This window comes from Diaphorina citri, unplaced genomic scaffold (genome assembly GCF_000475195.1).
Source record: "Diaphorina citri unplaced genomic scaffold, Diaci psyllid genome assembly version 1.1 scaffold207, whole genome shotgun sequence".
NCBI lineage: Eukaryota > Metazoa > Arthropoda > Insecta > Hemiptera > Psyllidae > Diaphorina > Diaphorina citri.
Window position 1 is genome coordinate 207,652 of NW_007377644.1, and position 21,337 is coordinate 228,988.

The 21,337-nt window shown below is 37.9% G+C and overlaps 3 protein-coding genes across 4 annotated transcripts in view; all 3 read left to right on the forward strand.

The window, feature by feature from the left end:
- The window catches only part of LOC103505995, a 41,328-nt gene that overhangs the window by 18,992 nt on the left and 999 nt on the right, over positions 1-21,337 (forward strand). Inside the window, exon 2 of one of the 2 annotated variants that reach the window (XM_017442669.2) lies at positions 18,679-21,327. In XM_017442669.2, coding sequence (XP_017298158.2) covers positions 18,877-21,327 — 2,451 coding nt within the window. In that variant the 5' untranslated portion in view covers positions 18,679-18,876. Of the gene's footprint in view, positions 1-18,452; positions 21,328-21,337 lie in introns of those variants that run through there. The other variant, XM_026821180.1, reaches the window with a different exon arrangement.
- LOC103505994 (titin-like) lies at positions 2,636-13,593 on the forward strand. Its single transcript, XM_008470375.1, has 9 exons — positions 2,636-2,965; positions 4,312-4,671; positions 4,885-5,127; positions 7,642-7,800; positions 8,341-8,550; positions 9,731-10,573; positions 11,294-12,217; positions 12,328-12,447; positions 12,736-13,593. The coding sequence occupies exons 1-9, from the start codon at positions 2,636-2,638 to the stop codon at positions 13,591-13,593; spliced, it is 4,047 nt and encodes a 1,348-aa protein (XP_008468597.1).
- Positions 13,762-18,760, forward strand: LOC113466071 (titin-like). Its single transcript, XM_026821175.1, has 6 exons — positions 13,762-13,978; positions 14,602-14,660; positions 15,373-16,089; positions 16,254-17,825; positions 18,316-18,323; positions 18,679-18,760. Exons 1-6 carry the CDS (start codon positions 13,762-13,764, stop codon positions 18,758-18,760), a joined length of 2,655 nt encoding a protein of 884 aa, XP_026676976.1.

Consider the following 21,337-nt stretch of genomic DNA (forward strand, 5'->3'; position numbering starts at 1 on the left):
TGACAAATGTCACAGTTGATAAGACAGTCGAACTTGAGTTTACTCAATTAGAACAGCTTGGAGGAACAACACCGGTGGACAAGGACGATGTAACAAGGGTCAAAGTTGACGAAACTCCTGAACTTAAAGAACCTAAAGTAGAAAAGGTTTGCTAAGACACCTGAACATGAGGTTGAAAAGTCAGTTGACAAAGACGACATGACAAAGGTCACAGTTAGCAAGTCACCTGAACATGATGTTGAAAAGCCGGTTGATCTAAAACCAGTTGACAATGCAGACTTGACGAAGGTCACAATTGACAAGACACCTGAACATGGGGTTGAAAAGCCAGTAGATCTAAAACAAGTTGACAAAGACGACTTGACAAAGGTCACATTTGCTAAGACACCTGAACGTGAGGTTGAAAAACCAGTTGACATTGAAGAATCTACAAAGGCCACAGTTGCTAAGACACCTGAACATGAGGTTGAAAAGCCAGTTGACAAAGACGACTTGACAAAGGTCACAGTTTGCAAGACACCTGAACATGATGTTAAAAAGCCAGTTGATCTGAAACCAGTTGACAATGCAGACTTGACGAAGGTCACAGTTGACAAGACACCTGAACATGATGGTGAAAAGCCAGTTGATCTAAAACCAGTTGACAATGCAGACTTGACGAAGGTCACAATTGACAAGACACCTGAACATGGGGTTGAAAAGCCAGTTGACAAAGAAGACTTGACAAAGGTAACAGTTGCTAAGACATCTGAACGTGAAGTTGAAAAGCCAGTTGATAAAGACGTCTTGATAAAGGTCACAGTTGATCTAATACCAGTAGACAAAGACGACTTGACAAAGGTCACAGCTGCCAAGACATTGGACCATGAGGTTGAAAAGCCAGTAGACCTCAAAGCAGTAGATAAAGCAGACTTGACAAAGGTCACAGTAGCCAAGACACCTGAATATGATGTTGAAAAGCCAGTTGACAAAGACGACTTGGCAAAGGTCACAGTTGATAAGAGACCTGAACATGAAATTGAAAAGTCAGTTGATATAAAACCAGTTGACAAAGAAGACTTGACAAAGGTCACAGTTGCTAAGACCCCTGAACATGAGGTTGACAAACCAGTTGACAAAGACGACTTGACAAAGGTCACGGTTGATAAGAAAAACAAGTCGACAAAGAAGGCTTGACAAAGGTCACAGTTGCTAAGACCCCTGAACATGAGGTTGACAAACCAGTTGACAAAGACGACTTGACAAAGGTCACGGTTGATAAGACACCTGAACATGAGGTTGAAAAGCCAGTTGACAAAGACGGCTTGACAAAGGTCACAGTTGCCAAAACACCTGAACATGTGATTGAAAAGCCAGTTGATCTAAAACCAGTTGACAAAGCAGACTTGACAAAGGTAACAGTTGACAAGACACCTGAACATGGGGTTGAATACAGTTTCTAAGACCCCTGAACATGAAGTTGTAAAACCAGTTGACAAAGACGACTTGACAAAGGTCACAGTTGCCAAAACACCTGAACATGAGATTGAAAAGCCAGTTGATCTAAAACCAGTTGACAAAGCAGACTTGACAAAGGTAACAGTTGACAAGACACATGAACATGAGGTTGAAAAGCCAGTTGACAAAACAGACTTGACAAAGGTCACAGTTGCGAAGACACCTGAACATGAAGTTGATAAGCCAGTTGATCTAAAACCAGTTGACAAAGCATACTTGACAAAGGTAACAGTTGACAAGACACCTGAACAGTTGCTAAGACACCTGGTTGAAAAGCCAGTTGACAAAGAAGACTTGACAAAGGTCACAATGGCTAAGACCCCTGAACATGAGGTTGACAAACCAGTTGACATAGACGACTTGACAACGGTCGCGGTTGATAAGACACCTGAACATGAGGTTGAAAAGCCAGTTGACAAAGACGACTTGACAAAGGTCACAGCTGCTAAGACACCTGAACATGAGGTTGAAAAGCCAGTTGACAAAGACGACTTGACGAAGGAGACAGTTACTAAGGTCACAGTTGATATGACACCTGTTGATATGACACCTGAGGTTGGAAAGCCAGTTGATCTAAAACGAGTAGACAAAGCAGACTTGACAAAGGTCACAATTGCTAAGACACCTGAATATGATGTTGAAAAGCCAGTTGACAAAGACGACTTGACAAAGGTCACAGTTTGCAAGACACCTGAACATGATGTTGAAAAGCCAGTTGATCTAAAACCAGTTGACAATGCAGACTTGACGAAGGTCACAGTTGCTAAGACACATGAACATAAGGTTGAAAAGCCAGTTGATCTAGAACCAGTTGATAAAGCAGACTTGACAAAGGTCACAGTTGCTAAGACGACTGAACATGAGGTTGAAAAGCCAGTCGATCTAAAACCAGTTGACAAAGCAGACTTGACAAAGGTAACAGTTGACATGACACCTGAACATGAGGTTGAAAAGCCAGTTGACAAAGCAGAATTGACAAAGGTCGCGGTTGATAAGACACCTGAACATGAGGTTGAAAAGCCAGTTGACAAAGACGAATCGACAAAGGTCACAGTTGCTAAGACACCTGAACGTGAGGTTGAAAAGCCAGTTGACAAAGACGACTTGACGAAGGTGACAGGTGCTAAGACCCCTGAACATGAAGTTGAAAAACCAGTTGATAACAGTTGACATGACACCTGAACATGTGGTTGAAAAGCCAGTTGACAAAGCAGAATTGAAAAAGGTCGCGGTTGATAAGACACCTGAACATGAGGTTGAAAAGCCATCTGACAAAGCAAACTTTACAAAGGTCACAATTGCCAAGACACCTGAACATGAGGTTGAAAAGCCAGTTGATCTAAAACCTGCAGTCATAGAGGAGTTGACAAAGATCACAGTGGATAGGACACCTGATCATTTAGTTGAAAAGCCAGTAGACAGAACAGACATGATAAAGGTCGCAGTTGATAAGAAACCTGAAGATAGGGTTGAAAATCCAGTTTATCTAAAACCAGTTGACAAAGCAGACTTGACAAAGGTCACAGTTGCTAAGACACCTGAACATGAGGTTGAAAAGCCAGTTGACAAAGACGACTTGACGAAGACATGACGACCAAGAACTATTAGAAAAGATTGATGTAACAAAGGTCAAGGTAGATAAGACACCCGAAGTAGAAAAGCCCGACGACAAAGCACCGTTAGACAAGGTTGACGTAACAACCAGTTGATAAATACGACTTGACAAAGGTCAGAGTTGCTAAGACATCTGAACATGAAGTTGAAAAGAAAGTTGACAAAGACGATGTCACAAAAGTCACATTTGATGAGGCATCCCAACTTATAGTTGGAAAGTCAGTTGAAAAAGACGACTTTGCAAAGGCCACAGTTCATAAGACACCTGAATAGAAGACTTAACAAAAGTCGCGGTTGATAAGACACCTGAACATGAGGTTGAAAAGCCAGTTGACAAAGACGACTTGACAAAAATCACAGTTGCTAAGACACCTGAACATGAAGTTGAAAAACCAGTTGACAAAGAAGATTTGACAAAGGTCACAGTTGATATGACACCTGAACATGAGGTTGGAAAGCCAGTAGATCTAAAACCAGTTGACAAGGACGACTTCGCAAAGGTCACAGTTGATAAGACACCTGAACATGAAGTTGAAAAGTCAGTTAATATAAAACCAGTTGACAAAGAAGACTTGACAAAGGTAGAAAAATCTGACGACAAAGAACCATTAGACAAGGTTGATGTAACAAAGGTCAAGGCAGATAAGACACCCGATATAGAAAAGCCTGACGACAAAGACCCATTAGACAAGGTTGATGTAACAAAGGTACGGGCAGATAAGACACCCGATATAGAAAAACCTGACGACAAAGAACCATTAAACAAGGTTGATGTAACAGAGGTCAAGGCAGATAAGACACCCGATATAGAAAAGCCTGACGACAAAGAACCATTAAACAAGGTTGATGTAACAGAGGTACGGGCAGAATCAAGGCAGATAAGTCACCCGATATTGAAAAGCCTGACGACAAAGAACCATTAGACAAGGTTGATGTAACAAAGGTTATTGGCACTAAAACACCCGAAGTAGGAAAGATTGACGAAGAAGAACCATTAGACAAGGTTGATGTAACAAAGGTCAAGGCAGATAAGTCACCCGATGTTGAAAAGCCTGACGACAAAGAATGACACCTGAACATGAGGTTGATAAGCTAGTTGACAAAGACGACTTGACAAAGGTCACAGTTTGCAAGACACCTGAACATGATGTTGAAAAGCCAGTTGATCTAAAACCAGTTGACAATGCAGACTTGACGAAGGTCACAGTTGACAAGACACCTAAACATGAAGTTGAAAAGTCAGTTCATATAAAACCAGTTGACAAAGAAGACTTGACAAAGGTCACAGTTGCCAAGACACTTGGACATGTGATTGAAAAACCAGTTGACAAAGACGACTTGACAAAGGTGACAGTTGCTAAGACCCCTGAACATGGAGTTAAAAAACCAGTTGACAAAGACGACTTGACAAAGGTCACAGTTGCCAAGGCACTTGAACATGAGTTTGAAAAGCCAGTTGACAAAGACGACTTGACAAAGGTCACAGCTGCCAAGACACTGGACCATGAGGTTGAAAAGCCAGTAGACCTCAAAGCAATAGATAAAGCAGACTTGACAAAGGTCACAGTAGCCAAGACACCTGAATATGATGTTGAAAAGCCAGTTGACAAAGACGACTTGGCAAAGGTCACAGTTGATAAGACACCTGAACATGAAATTGAAAAGTCAGTTGATATAAAACCAGTTGACAAAGAAGACTTGACAAAGGTAACAGTTGCTAAGACATCTGAACGTGAAGTTGAAAAGCCAGTTGATAAAGACGTCTTGATAAAGGTCACAGTTGATCTAATACCAGTAGACAAAGACGACTTGACAAAGGTCACAGCTGCCAAGACATTGGACCATGAGGTTGAAAAGCCAGTAGACCTCAAAGCAGTAGATAAAGCAGACTTGACAAAGGTCACAGTAGCCAAGACACCTGAATATTTAGACAAGGTTGATGTAACAAAGGTCAAGTCAGAAAAGACACCCGAAGTAGAAAAGCCTGACGACAAAGAACCAGTATACAAGTTTGATGTAACAAAGTTCACTGCAACTAAGACACCCGAAGTAGAAAAACCTGACGACAAAGAACCATTAGACAAGGTTGATGTAACAAAGGTCAAGGCAGATAAGACATCCGAAGTAGAAAAGCCTGACAACAAAGAACCATTAGACAAGGTTGATGTAACAAAGGTCAAGGCAGATAGGACACCTGAATTAGAAAAACCTGACAACAAAGAACCATTAGACAAGGTTTATGTAACAAAGGTCACTGCAACTAAGACACCCGAAGCAGAAAAGCCTGAGGACAAAGATCCATTAGACAAGGTTGATGTAACAGAGGTCAAGGCAGATAAGACACCCGAAGTAGAAAAACTTGACGACAAAGAACCATTAGAAAAAGTTGATGTAACAAAGGTCAAGGTAGATAAGACACCCGAAGTAGAAAAGCCCGACGACAAAGCACCGTTAGACAAGGTTGATGTATCAAGAAAGTCTGACGAAGAAGAACCATTAGACAAGGTTGATGTAACAAAGGTCACTGCAACTAAGACACCCGAAGTAGAAAAGCCTGACGACAAAGATCCATTAGACAAGGTTGATGTAACAGAGGTCAAGGCAGATAAGACACCCGAAGTAGAAAAACTTGACGACAAAGAACCATTAGAAAAAGTTGATGTAACAAAGGTCAAGGTAGATAAGACACCCGAAGTAGAAAAGCCCGACGACAAAGCACCGTTAGACAAGGTTGATGTATCAAAGGTCAAGGTAGATAAGACACCCGAAGTAGGAAAGCCTGACGACAAAGAACCATTAGACAAGGTTGATGTAACAAAGGTCACTGAAACCAAGGCACCCGAAGTAGAAAAACCTGACGACAAAGAACCATTAGACAAGGTTGATGTAACAAAGATCACTGAAACCAAGGCACCCGAAGTAGAAAAACCTGACGACAAAGAACCATTAGACAAGGTTGATGTAACAAAGATCACTGAAACCAAGGCACCCGAAGTAGAAAAACCTGACGACAAAGAACCATTAGACAAGGTTGATGTAACAAAGATCACTGAAACCAAGGCACCCGAAGTAGAAAAACCTGACGACAAAGAACCATTAGACAAGGTTGATGTAACAAAGATCACTGAAACCAAGGCACCCGAAGTAGAAAAACCTGACGACAAAGAACCATTAGACAAGGTTGATGTAACAAAGATCACTGAAACCAAGGCACCCGAAGTAGAAAAACCTGACGACAAAGAACCATTAGACAAGGTTGATGTAACAAAGATCACTGAAACCAAGGCACCCGAAGTAGAAAAACCTGACGACAAAGAACCATTAGACAAGGTTGATGTAACAAAGATCACTGAAACCAAGGCACCCGAAGTAGAAAAACCTGACGACAAAGAACCATTAGACAAGGTTGATGTAACAAAGATCACTGAAACCAAGGCACCCGAAGTAGAAAAACCTGACGACAAAGAACCATTAGACAAGGTTGATGTAACAAAGATCACTGAAACCAAGGCACCCGAAGTAGAAAAACCTGACGACAAAGAACCATTAGACAAGGTTGATGTAACAAAGATCACTGAAACCAAGGCACCCGAAGTAGAAAAACCTGACGACAAAGAACCATTAGACAAGGTTGATGTAACAAAGATCACTGAAACCAAGGCACCCGAAGTAGAAAAACCTGACGACAAAGAACCATTAGACAAGGTTGATGTAACAAAGATCACTGAAACCAAGGCACCCGAAGTAGAAAAACCTGACGACAAAGAACCATTAGACAAGGTTGATGTAACAAAGATCACTGAAACCAAGGCACCCGAAGTAGAAAAACCTGACGACAAAGAACCATTAGACAAGGTTGATGTAACAAAGATCACTGAAACCAAGGCACCCGAAGTAGAAAAACCTGACGACAAAGAACCATTAGACAAGGTTGATGTAACAAAGATCACTGAAACCAAGGCACCCGAAGTAGAAAAACCTGACGACAAAGAACCATTAGACAAGGTTGATGTAACAAAGATCACTGAAACCAAGGCACCCGAAGTAGAAAAACCTGACGACAAAGAACCATTAGACAAGGTTGATGTAACAAAGATCACTGAAACCAAGGCACCCGAAGTAGAAAAACCTGACGACAAAGAACCATTAGACAAGGTTGATGTAACAAAGATCACTGAAACCAAGGCACCCGAAGTAGAAAAACCTGACGACAAAGAACCATTAGACAAGGTTGATGTAACAAAGATCACTGAAACCAAGGCACCCGAAGTAGAAAAACCTGACGACAAAGAACCATTAGACAAGGTTGATGTAACAAAGGTCAAGGCAGATAAGGCACCCGATATAGAAAAGCCTGACGACAAAGAACCATTAGTCAAGGTTGATGTAACAAAGGTCAAGGCAGATAAGGCACCCGATATAGAAAAGCCTGACGACAAAGAACCATTAGTCAATGTTGATGTAACAAAGGTCAAGGCAGATAAGACACCCGATATAGAAAAGCCTGACGACAAAGAACCATTAAACAAGGTTGATGTAACAGAGGTCAAGGCAGACAAGGCAGATAAGACACCCGATATAGAAAAGCCTGACGACAAAGAACCATTAGTCAAGGATGATGTAACAAAGGTACAGGCAGATAAGACACCCGATATAGAAAAGCCTGACGGCAAAGAACCATTAGACAAGGTTGATGTAACAGAGGTCAAGGCAGATAAGTCACCAGATGTAGAAAAACCTGACGACAAAGAACCATTAGACAAGGTTGATGTAACAAAGGTCAAGGCAGATAAGGCACCCGATATAGAAAAGCCTGACGACAAAGAACCATTAGACAAGGTTGATTTAACAAAGATCACTGAAACCAAGGCACCCGAAGTAGAAACTCCTGACGACAAAGAACCATTAGACAAGGTTGATGTAACAAAGGTCACTGCAACTAAGACACCCGAAGTAGAAAAGCCTGACGACAAAGAACCATTAGACAAGGTTGATGTAACAGAGGTCAAGGCAGATAAGACACCCGAAGTAGAAAAACCTGACGACAAAGAACCATTAGACAAGGTTGATGTAACAAAGGTACAGGCAGATAAGACACCCGATATAGAAAAGCCTGAAGACAAAGAACCATTACACAAGGTTGTTGTAACAAAAATCACTGAAACCAAGGCACCCGAAGTAGAAAAATCTGACGACAAAGAACCATTAGACAAGGTTGATGTATCAAAGGTCAAATCAGAAAAGACAACCGAATTAGAAAAGCCTGACGACAAAGCACCAGTATACAAGGTTGATGTAACAAATTTCACTGCAACTAAGATACCCGAAGTAGAAAAATCTGATGACAAAGAAGCATTAGACAAGGTTGATTTAACAAAGGTCAAGGCATATGAGACACCTAAATTAGAAAAGGCTGAAGACAAAAAACCATTAGACAAGGTTGATGTAACAAAGGTCAAGGCAGATAAGACACCCGATATAGAAAAGCCTGACGAAAAAGAACCATTAGGCAAGGTTGATCTAACAAAGCCTGACGACAAAGAACCATTAGACAAGGTTGATTTAACAAAGGTCCAGGTAGATAAGACATCCGATTTAGAAAAGCCTGACGACAAAGGACCATTAGACAAGAATTATGTATCAAAGGTCAAGGTAGATAAGACAACTGAATTAGAAAAGCGTGACGACAAAGAAGCATTAGACAAGGTTGACGTAACAAAGGTCAAGGCAGATAAGACACCCGATTTAGAAAATTTTGACGACACAACACTCGTAGATAAAGTCGATGCAACAAACGTCATAGCAGATAAAACACCCAAATTAGAAAAGCCAGACGACACAAAACCTTTAGACAAGGTGGATATAACAAAGCCTGACGACACAAAATTAGTAGACAAGATTGATGTTACAAAGCCTGACAACATAAAACCAGTAGACAAGATCGAGGTAACAAAGCCTGACGACACGAAACCATTAGGCAAGATCGATGTTACAAAGCCTGACGACACAAAGCAAGTAGACAAGGTTGTGGTAACAAAGCCTGACTACAAAAAACCAGTAGACAAGGTCGATATAACAAAGCCTGACGACACTAAACCAGTAGACAAGATCGATGTAACAAATCCTGACGACACAAAACCAGCAGACAAAGTTGATGTAACAAAGCCTGACGACACAAAACCAGTAGACAAGGTCGAGGTAACAAAGCCTGACGACAAAAAACCAGTAGACAAGGTCGATATAACAAAGCCTGACGACACAAAACTAGTAGACAAGGACGATCCAACAAAGCCTGACGACACAAAACTAGTAGAAAAGGTCGATATAACAAAACCTGACGACACAAAACCAGTAGACAAGGTTGATGTAACAAAGCCTGACGATACAAAACCAGTGGAGAAAGTCGAGGTAACAAATGTTATAGCAGATAAAACACCTGAATTAGGAAAGCCTGACGACACTAAACCAGTAGATAAGGTCGATATAACAAAACCTGACGACACTAAACCATTAGTCAAGGTCGATGTAACAAAGCCTGACGACACAAAACCAGTAGACAAGGTCGATATAACAAAGCCTGACCGACACAAAACCAGTAGACAAGATCGATGTAACAAAGCCTGACGACACAAAATCAGTAGAGAAGCTCGAGGTAGCAAAGGTTATAGCAGATAAAACACCTGAATTAGAAAAGCTTGACGACACGAAACCATTAGACAAGATCGAGGTAACAAAGTCTGACGACAAAAAACCAGCAGACAAGGTCGATATAACAAAGCCTGACGACACAAAACTAGTATACAAGGACGATCCATCAAAGCCTAACGACACAAAACTAGTAGACAAGTTCGATTCAATAAAGCCTGATGACACAAAAGTAGTAGACAAGGTCGATGCAACGAAGCCTGATGACACAAAACCAGTATTTAAAGTCGTTGTAACAAAGGTCACTACATATAAGACACGTCAAATAGAAGAGCACGACCACACAAAACGTGAAGTAGAAAAAATAGACGTTCCCAAAGCAGAAAAGATAGACCAAACTGAAAGCAAATTTAAACTTGAAGATACAAAAGAACCTGAACACAAAGTCGACATAACGAAGACAGTTGAACTTGAGCTTACTAAGTTAGAAAAGTTAGCAGAACCTAAATACAAAATAGAATTTGATGTCATGAAATCAGAAAAGGTAGAAGAACCTAAAGACAAAGTCGTAGAACCTAAAGACAGAGTAGAGCTTGATATTACAAAAGTGGAAAATGTAGAAGGACTTACAGACAAAGGTGACATAACAAAGACAGTGGCACTTGAGGTTACAAAAGTAGAAATCATAGAAGAACCTAAAGACAAAGTTGACGTAACAAAACCATTTGACAAGATCGATGTAACTAAGCCTGACGACACAAAACCAGTAGACAAGATCAATTTAACAAAGACTGACGACACAAAACCAGTAGACAAGGTCGATGTAACAAAGCTTGACGTCACAAAACCAGTAGACAAGGTCGATGTAACAAAGCCTGACGTCACAAAACCAGTAGAAAAGGTCGATATAACAAAACCTGACGACACAAAACCAGTAGACAAGGTCGATGTAACAAAGCCTGACGTCACAAAACCAGTAGAAAAGGTCGATATAACAAAACCTGACGACACTAAACCAGTAGAGAAGGTCGATATAACAAAACCTGACGACACTAAACCAGTAGACAAGGTCGATGTAACAAAGCCTGACGTCACAAAACCAGTAGAAAAGGTCGATATAACAAAACCTGACGACACAAAACCAGTAGACAAGGTTGATGTAACAAAGCCTGACGACACAAAACCAGTAGAGAAGGTCGAGGTAACAAAGGTTATAGCAGATAAAACACCTGAATTAGAAAAGCCCCACGACACGAAACCATTAGTCAAGGTCAATGTAACAAAGCCTGACGACACAAAAGCAGTAGACAAGGTCGATATAACAAAGCCTGACGACAAAAAACCAGTAGACAAGGTCGATATAACAAAGCCTGACGACACAAAACTAGTAGACAAGATCGATGTTACAAAGCCTGACGACACAAAACTAGTAGACAAGTTCGATTTAATAAAGCCTGATGACACAAAAGTAGTAGACAAGGTCGATGCAACGAAGCCTGACGACACAAAACCAGTAGATAAAGTCGATGTAACAAAGGTCACTACAGACAAGACACCTGAAATAGAAGAGCTTGACCACACAAAACGCGAAGTAGAAAAAATAGACGTTCCAAAAGTAGAAAAGATAGACGAAACTGAAAACAAATTTGAACTTGAAGATGCAAAAGAACCTGAACACAAAGTTGACATAAAGAAGACAGTTGAACTTGAGATTACTAAGTTAGAAAAGTTAGCAGAACCTAAATACAAAGAATTTGAAGTTATGAAATCAAAAAAGGTAGAAGAACCTAAAGACAAAGATGACAAGACGGAGATGTTTGAATTGGATATCACAAGATTAGAAAAGGTAGAAGAACCTAAAGACAAAGTTGAACTTGATATTACTGAATTAGAAAAAGCTACACACAAAGTTGTCATAACGAAGACAGTTGAGGTTACAAAAGTAGAAAAGGTAGTAGAACCTAAAGACAAAATTGAGCTTGAGATTACCAAAATGGAAAAGGTAGAAGAACCTAAAGACAGAGTAGGGCTTGATCTTACAAAACTGGAAAAGGTAGAAGGACCTACAGACAAAAGTGACATAACAAAGAGAGTGGCACTTGAGGTTACAAAAGAAGAAGAGGTAGAAGAACCTAAAGACAAAGTTGAACTTGATATTACAAAAGTGGAAAAGGTAGAAGGACTTACAGACAAAGATGATATAACAAAGACAGTGTCAAGTGTCACAAAAGTAGAAAAGGTAAAAGAACCTAAAGATAAAGTTGAAATTGAGGTTGAAAATTTGGAAAAAGTAGAAGAACCTAAGGACAAAGTTTACATAACAAAGACAGTGGCACTTGAGGTTACCAAAGAAGAAAAGGTAGAAGAACCTAAAGACAAAGTTGAAATTGAGGTTGCAAAATTGGATAAAGTAGAAGGACCTAAAGACGAAGTAGAGCTTGATATTACAAAAGTGGAAAAGGTAGAAGAACATACAGACAAAGTTGACATAACAATGACAGAGGCACTTGAGGTTACAAAAGTAGAAGACCTAAAGACAAAATTGAGCTTGAGATTACCAAAATGGAAAAGGTAGAAGAACATAAAGACAGAGTAGGGCTTGATATTGAAAAACTGGAAAAGGTAGAAGGACCTACAGACAAAAGTGACATAACAAAGAGAGTGGCACTTGAGGTTACAAAAGAAGAAGAGGTAGAAGAACCTAAAGTCAAAGTTGAACTTGATATTACAAAAGTGGAAAAGGTAGAAGGACTTACAGACAAAGATGATATAACAAAGACAGTGTCAAGTGCCACAAAAGTAGAAAAGGTAGAAGAACCTAAAGATGAAGTTGAAATTGAAGTTGAAAATTTGGAAAAAGTAGAAGAACCTAAAGACAAAGTAGACATAACAAAGACAGTGGCACTTGAGGTTACCAAAGAAGAAAAATTAGAAGAACCTAAATACAAAATTGAGCTTAAGATTACCAAAATGGAAAAGGTAGAAGAACCTAAAGACAGAGTAGGGCTTGATATTACAAAAGTGGAAAAGGTAGAAGGACCTACAGACAAAAGTGACATAACCAAGAGAGTGGCACTTGAGGTTACAAAAGAAGAAAAGGTAGAAGAACCTAAAGACAAAGTTGAACTTGATATTACAAAAGTGGAAAATGTAGAAGGACTTACAGACAAAAGTGACATAACAAAGAGAGTGGCACTTGAGGTTACAAAAGAAGAAGAGGTAGAAGAACCTAAAGACAGAGTAGGGCTTGATATTACAAAAGTGGAAAAGGTAGAAGGACCTACAGACAAAAGTGACATAACCAAGAGAGTGGCACTTGAGGTTACAAAAGAAGAAAAGGTAGAAGAACCTAAAGACAAAGTTGAACTTGATATTACAAAAGTGGAAAATGTAGAAGGACTTACAGACAAAAGTGACATAACAAAGAGAGTGGCACTTGAGGTTACAAAAGAAGAAAAGGTAGAAGAACCTAAAGACAAAGTTGAACTTGATATTACAAAAGTGGAAAATGTAGAAGGACTTACAGACAAAAGTGACATAACAAAGAGAGTGGCACTTGAGGTTACAAAAGAAGAAAAGGTAGAAGAACCTGAAGACAAAGTTGAACTTGATATTACAAAAGTGGAAAAGGTAGAAGGACTTACAGACAAAGATGATATAACAAAGACAGCCTTTGTAGTGAGGAAGAAAGCCGAAGAAACAAAGGAAGAGCCCATAAATGGAAAACAGAGAATGAGTAAGCCAAAACCGAAAATAGAGAGCTCACAACCTTCTACTCAAAAAGAAACCAAATCTCTTATTAATTCAAACATAAAATTACAAGGATCCAAAAGTTAAAGGAAGAAAGCCGAAGAAACAAAGGAAGAGCCCATAAATGGAAAACAGAGAATGAGTAAGCCAAAATCGAAAATAGAGAGCTCACAACCTTCTACTCAAAAAGAAACCAAATCTCTTATTAATTCAAACATAAAATTACAAGGATCCAAAAGTTATAAACAACCTGCAATGCGTCCTCAAATCAAAGAAACTCATGATGATAAAAGCAAAACAACACCGAGTTCACAGATACCCAGATCTAAAGGTTACATGGCCCCAACTCTATCTCGAACTCTCAAAATTGAAGATTGCAATAAAGAAAATTTGAAAGATACAGACACTTCGGATTTGAAATCTCAACCGAGTACTCCTAAGAGACCAACATTAAAACTATCTTCAAATTCTAGTAATATATCTTCAGAATCTTTAAGTCCAGCAAAAAGAGTGTACAAAGCACAAAAAACTTCAATACCATCACATGTTTTAACAAAATCTGAGATGGGAGTGAAAAAGGCTGGTAAATCTATATCGACTAAAAAAGAAGAAAGTGTTTCAAGTGTATCCGTGACAAAAACAGTTTCTGAAACTCATCAGGGTACATTAAAAAGATCTATTCCTCAAAAGAAACCTTTCAACAACAATCAAAAACTAACACAACCACGTAGGAGTTCAAACGTAGAAAAACTAACAGAAAAAATAGGAGCAAGAGTAGACAAGTCCTTACCTTCAAGTCCATTAAAAAAAGATTTGAAAATGACAAATTCGGAAAATGTTTTAAAACTTGCTAGTCCCTTAGTTACAGAAACGGGTTTAGATAGAGATAGCGTAGGGAATGTTATTATTGATGCTTTAGCCGTCTCAGAAATAGTTAATATACGAAATGAGAGTGATTCAATCATAGGTGACCACCCCCTTGAAAGTTCCGACCTTTATCAAGAAAAATTGGATAAATCCCCTTTATCCCCAAACTTACTCCATCCCAAATCTGTGCTTGATGACACGGAAGAAAAATTACTGAGTGATTCAAAGAAGAAAAGGTAGAAGAACCTAAATATAAAGTTGAGCTTGAGATTACAAAAGTGGAAAAGGTAGAAGAACTTACAGACAAAGTTGACATAACAAAGACAGTGGCACTTGAGGTTACAAAAGTAGAAAAGGTAGAAGAACCTAAAGACAAAGTTGAACTTGATATTACAAAAGTGGAAAATGTAGAAGGACTTACAGACAAAAGTGACATAACAAAGAGAGTGGCACTTGAGGTTACAAAAGAAGAAAAGGTAGAAGAACCTAAAGACAAAGTTGAACTTGATATTACAAAAGTGGAAAAGGTAGAAGGACTTACAGACAAAGATGATATAACAAAGACAGTGTCAAGTGTCACAAAAGTAGAAAAGGTAAAAGAACCTAAAGATAAAGTTGAAATTGAGGTTGAAAATTTGGAAAAAGTAGAAGAACCTAAGGACAAAGTTTACATAACAAAGACAGTGGCACTTGAGGTTACCAAAGAAGAAAAGGTAGAAGAACCTAAATATAAAGTTGAGCTTGAGATTACAAAAGTAGAAAAGGTAGAAGAACCTAAAGACAAAGTTGAAATTGAGGTTGCAAAATTGGATAAAGTAGAAGGACCTAAAGACAAAGTAGAGCTTGATATTACAAAAGCGGAAAAGGTAGAAGAACATACAGACAAAGTTGACATAACAATGACAGGGGCACTTGAGGTTACAAAAGTAGAAAAAGTAGAAGAACCTAAAGACAAAGTTGAACTTGAGATTACTGAATTAGAAGATGTAGAAGGAAAAGGTAGAAGAACTTACAGACAAAGTTGACATAACAAAGACAGTGGCACTTGAGGTTACAAAAGTAGAAAAGGTAGAAGAACCTAAAGACAAAGTTGAACTTGAGATTACTGAATTAGAAGAAGCTACACACAAAGTTATCATAACGAAGAGAGCTGAGGTTACAAAAGTAGAAAAGGTAGAAGTACCTAAAGACAAGGAGGAACTTGAGATTACCAAAGTGGAATGGGTAGAACCTGAAGACAAAGTTGAAATTGAGGTTGCAAAATTGGAAAAAAAGGAAGAACCTAAAGATAAAGTTGAGCTTAATATTACAAAAGTAGAAAAGTTAGAAGAACCTATAGACAAAGTTGAAATTGAGATTTCAAAAGTGGAATGGGTAGAACCTGAAGACAAAGTTGAAATTGAGGTTGCAAAATTGGAAAAAGTAGAAGAACCTAAAGACAAAGTTGAGCTTGGTATTACAAAATTGGAAAAGCTAGAAGGATCTGCAGACAAGGTTGACATAACCAAGACAGTGGCACTTGAGGTTACTAAAGTAGAAAAGGTTAAAGAACCTAAAGACAAAGATGACAAAACGAAGACAGTTAAACCTGAGGCTATTAAATTAGAAAAACCTAAAGAACCTGAAAGCAGAGATGAAATAACGAAGACAGTTGAACTTGATATTACAGTAGAAAAGAAAGACAAAGAAGACCCTAAAGACAAAGTTGAACTTGAGTTTACTGAATTAGAAGAAGCTACACACAGAGTTGTTATAACGAAGACCGTTGAGGTTACAAAAGTAGAAAAGGTAAAAGAACCTAAAGACAAGGAAGAACTTGAGATTACCAAAGTGGAAAGGGTAGAAGAACCTAAAGACAAAGTTGAGCTTGATATTACTGAGTTACAAAAGTAGAAAAGGTAGAAGAACATAAAGACAAAGTTGAACTTGAGTTTACTGAATTAGAAGAAGCTACACACAGAGTTGTCATAACGAAGACAGTTGAGGTTACAAAAGTAGAAAAGGTAGAAGAACCTAAAGACAAGGAAGAACTTGAGATTACCAAAGTGGAAAGGGTAGAAGAACCTAAAGACAAAGTTGAGCTTGATATTACTGAATTAGAAAAGGTAGAAGAAGCTAAACACAAAGTTATCACAACGAAAACATTTGAACTTGAGGTTATTAAATTAGAAGAACCTGAAGGCAAAGATGAGATAACGAAGTCCGTAGAACTTGATATAACGAAATTGGAACAGGTAGACGAACCTAAAGACAAAGTTGAACTTGAGGCTTCAAAATTGGAAAAGTTAGTAGAACCTGAAGACATAGACGACAAAACAAAGATAGTTGAACTTGATATTACAAAAGTAGAAAAGGTAGAAGAACCTGAAGACTTAGATCACTTAACGAAGACAGTTGAACTTGAGATTACCAAATTAGACAAGCGAGAACTTCAGGACAAGGATGACATACCGAAAACTGTTGAAGTTGAGTTTGCTAAATTAGAAAATTTTGAAGAAAACAAAGATAGCAAAACGAAGACAGTTGAACGTGAGATTACTAAATTAGGAATGCCAGAAGAATCTAAAGACAGAGATGGGGTTAATCAATTTGAGGAACTAGAGTCAGATTTGAAATACAAAGTTTTTCCTGATGGAAATTTATCTAGAGAGGGAACAGATGGTATACAAAAGATAGATTTGCACATATCTGATACCAAAGGAGAAGCCCTTGTACTTGATGAATTGACCACTGTTGATGACATTGTTCTAAATACTACCATAACAGAATTATTAAAAGACCAAAATGTATCAGCAACATCAGACCATGTAGATGAAATTTACAAGACACGTGAGGCAGTTTTATTAGATAGAGATTATTTTGAAGAGGGGGTTGTTACTAGTCCTATAGATGAACATAAAGAGAAATTCGAGAAAAACGAAGCCGTGTTTTTAGATGTTGAAATATCTGAGATAACTGCTTTAGAAGCATTGACCTCTGAACACGAAGAAAGTGATACACAATCTATCCCCCAAGTGAGCTTTTTGGAGAAACAATTGAGTGTAACTGACTCTTCATCTGAGTCAACAAATATTGATGGTAAAGGTTTAAATATCCCCGCCTATGTTGCCTTAAAAATAAATAAAGAGGTTGAAAGTTTGAGCAAAAATTATGCACATGTTAATATTGATGATGATATTTTGAACCAAAAGAAAGACATTCAGAAAAAAATGACAGAGGATCGAAACGAATTAGAGTTTGAAAGTCTAACAGACATGATAAGTTTGACAGATTATATTGAACACAAAATAGAAAAAGAAGTAGAAGTGTTGAGTAATTTGAAAGAAGAAAGCTCATCTTTGTCTCTACCACCTACTGATGATGATGAATCAAAAAGTTTACCATTCAAAGAAAGTGAAGTTATTGTAGACTCAGTGATCATGACAGATGATGTTTTAAAAATAGATAGCACAGTAACGGTTTCAATAGCCGGTGGCTCTATTTTAGCTCAAATTATATTTACAATTTTTTGTACGTGCTATTAAATTAATACTAAGTATTTTTATTTAATTCATTAATATTTCGCTATTTATTTCTACCGATGTACATAATATGTATGTAGGTATCTACATCCTCAACAAATAATTGAAAAATGTTTTATTTTGACATCTATTTATACTTGGTACATTCAAATAGTTTATTGATATTTACACTTTTTTATACGTGCTATTAAATTAATACTAAGTATTTTTATTTAATTCATTAATATTTCGCTATTTATTTCTACCGATGTACATATGTAGGTATCTACATCCTCAACAAATAATTGAAAAATGTTTTATTTTGACATCTATTTATACTTGGTACATTCAAATAGTTTATTGTCTCACTGCTTTTTTAAACAACACGTATAGGATAGGCAGCAGAGATTAATTTTCATTTTATTTTTTCCAATCTGTACAGAGTGTGCAGTGATGTTTATTCTTTCACTTATTTATACGTGCTATTAAATTAATACTATTTTTATTTCATTCATTGATATTTCGCTATTTATTACTACCGATGTATGTAGGTATCTACATTCTCAACTAATAATTGAAAAAATGTTTTATTTTGACATCTATTTATACTTGGTACATTCAAATAGTTTATTGTCTCACTGCTTTTTCAAACAACACGTATAGGATAGGCAGCAGAGATTAATTTTCATTTTATTTTTTCCAATCTGTACAGAGTGTGCAGTGATGTTTATTCTTTGGTTTTATTATTTCCCAATTTTTCACTTTTATTTTCTCATTATTTTATGTTTATGTTGTTATTCCGCAGATATCCCAAACAGAACATTTCGACCAAACATTTGCCGAGGTTAACGATCTGTACGAGTGTGAATCACCTGAAAATTTCCTAGATCCTGGAATTTCTGATATTGCATCAAATCATAAAACATATAATCCAGAAACCTTGTTTTATTTAGAAACTATTGAAGAGGGTGACGAGGAGGAAAAAGACATAGTCTCTTCCAAGATGGAAACTTTAAAGCGGAGAAGTGTCCCTCTGATCGCAATCACTCCTGATGATACTGATGACATCACTGAGTCTCATTTACGACATCAGTTTCCTGACGAGATGCCTCTTACAGACACTGAAGATATTTTAGAAGAAGAACTGAAAGGAGCGACATCCGTCATTGATGAAGATACTGATGTAGAAGAGTTTGAATTAGGAGAAGATGAAGCGTTTGACTCGGACTATTTTGAAACTGGTAGAACTGAACATAATATGGATGATTCACTGGATTACTGCGGAATGTATCATGAAAGTTTCAGAGTTCAAGATGGCTCTTCTAAAAAGATAAATTTAATAAAATCTCGATCTGTATCCGAATATGTTGATGATTTGGAGGAAGATCAGAAGCAACTGACGGACTTTGAGGATATTGCTGGCTCTGATGTAGATTTTGATGTAGTGAAGTACGACGAAGATGAAAAGGTTCTGAATAAACTCTTGGACGATCATAATCATGTCATTGACATTGCTGATACAATACAGAGAGGTGTTAGTCCAGCACCTATAACACCTCAGCTCTCTCCCAGGTGGTCCCCTGTACAATGTAATGTCAAAAAACCAAATAGACTCCACCTAGCACCGAGTGCTAGTAGTTACGATTATATGACAGAAAGTGAACTGTTGGTGTCTGATTCTGAATGCTCTAAGAAAGATGATAAGAAACGTAAGAAATTACACAAGTTAAAAGGTGATAAAAGACAACAGAGGAAATCAAAATCTTTGGATTTGAGTGTGAGGCAAAGTTGTAGTAAAACCCATCACGGAGATAGTTCAACAGAAGATGATGTGGCTCACAAGTCAAGTAGTCCTAATTCTAACCTCTTGCATCCAGGCGCTCATGTAAACGTGGTATTTACAGATCAAGAAGAGATAATTATAAGTGGAAGTGAACGTGAAGCGTCCTCTACTCCAAACACATTGCAAGTGTGTAAAGATAAATTAGAAGAGTTCACAGATGTTGAACTATTTGAATCAGACAATGAAAATTTTATTCGACCCAAAAGTCCTGAACCATCTGACGAAGAAACTGGATTACCTGAACCAACAAGGTTAATGACAATTGTCAAAGAAGAACCATCTGGAAAGATTGTTGACGTTAATTTTCCGTTGGGAGATGCTGAGCCTGATGGTCTGTATAATCCTGTAAAAGATACTGTCTCAGACATTGAAGTTTTTGAAGTGGAGACGAATGACCTAGAAGAAGATAGTTATAGTGAACGTAGCCCAACATTTGTTTTAAATAATTTCGAAGGAGGAATAGTTGAATCCGCCGAACGATCTATTGTTTTAAGTCCAAACAAAAAACAACACCGACATGATCTGAAAAAGGACACTGAAGAATTGGAATGCTCCAAGACAGATAAGCGAAGAAAAAGTAAAGCGAAACCAAAATCAGTAGCAGCACTCAATATTGAACTATCTAATTTGAATGTTTTAACTGATACGGAAGAATTGAATTTGAGTGATGTTGAAATGCCTCGTAGATTATCTCATCCTCTTATAACGAAAACTGGAACTGATGACAATCCACTTACAGATGTGGATGACATATATTTTTCAAATGAAGAAGAGGAAGATGTCAAAAGATCAAGAGCATATTCATTGACACCTGACTTTATTCATGAATTCACGGGAGATACCATCACAACTGCAAAAGAAAATGATTGTCCCTTGAGTTGTGAACAGAAGAGACAAATATTGGGTGTTGAAATGTCAATCCCACGCCTTGTTCGAACTCCTGATATTCCTGGAGCACAACATACAGACACTGAAGATATTATTGGCTCTGCAGATGAAGCTTTCCTAGAAACTGGACCTGAAATCAAGGTTGTGGAAGATGACAGCTTTGAATCTTCAGTACATATGACACAAAGTCGGAAAATGGACTTTGAAAGCAATGAAGAAATGTTACACATAAAGAACGATAGTTTGAGAGAATTTCACACGGACGTTGAAGATGTAGAAGATGATGAGAATCGTTTTATCTATGACTTGAGTATATTGGAAGACAAATCAAAGTTTTGTGTTTGTGCCAATACAGACGAGCATGTGTGCATTTGTCTTGCAAAACCTTTGAATGAATTAACTATTGAGTGGCAGGATGAAAAAGGAGAAGGGGCTGAAAAAGGTACACAGAAAAGTATTGTATTGAAAACAACCTGTAGCTTGAACTGTACCAGACAGCAGTGTTCCAAAGTAATTAGTTTTCAGATAGACCGTAGTAATCATTCGTTAGTAGCACACCAGATATCTAGTAAAGACCAAGTAGTTATGTCCCTATTTTATGATCCTAGAGACGGATCTCAGTTGAAAATTCCTTACGTAGACTTTTGTTTGCAAATCAGTTCTTCGGGAGTTCGTACAGAAATTAAGATTAACATGTTAAAGAATATGATCAATTCTACCAACATATAATGTC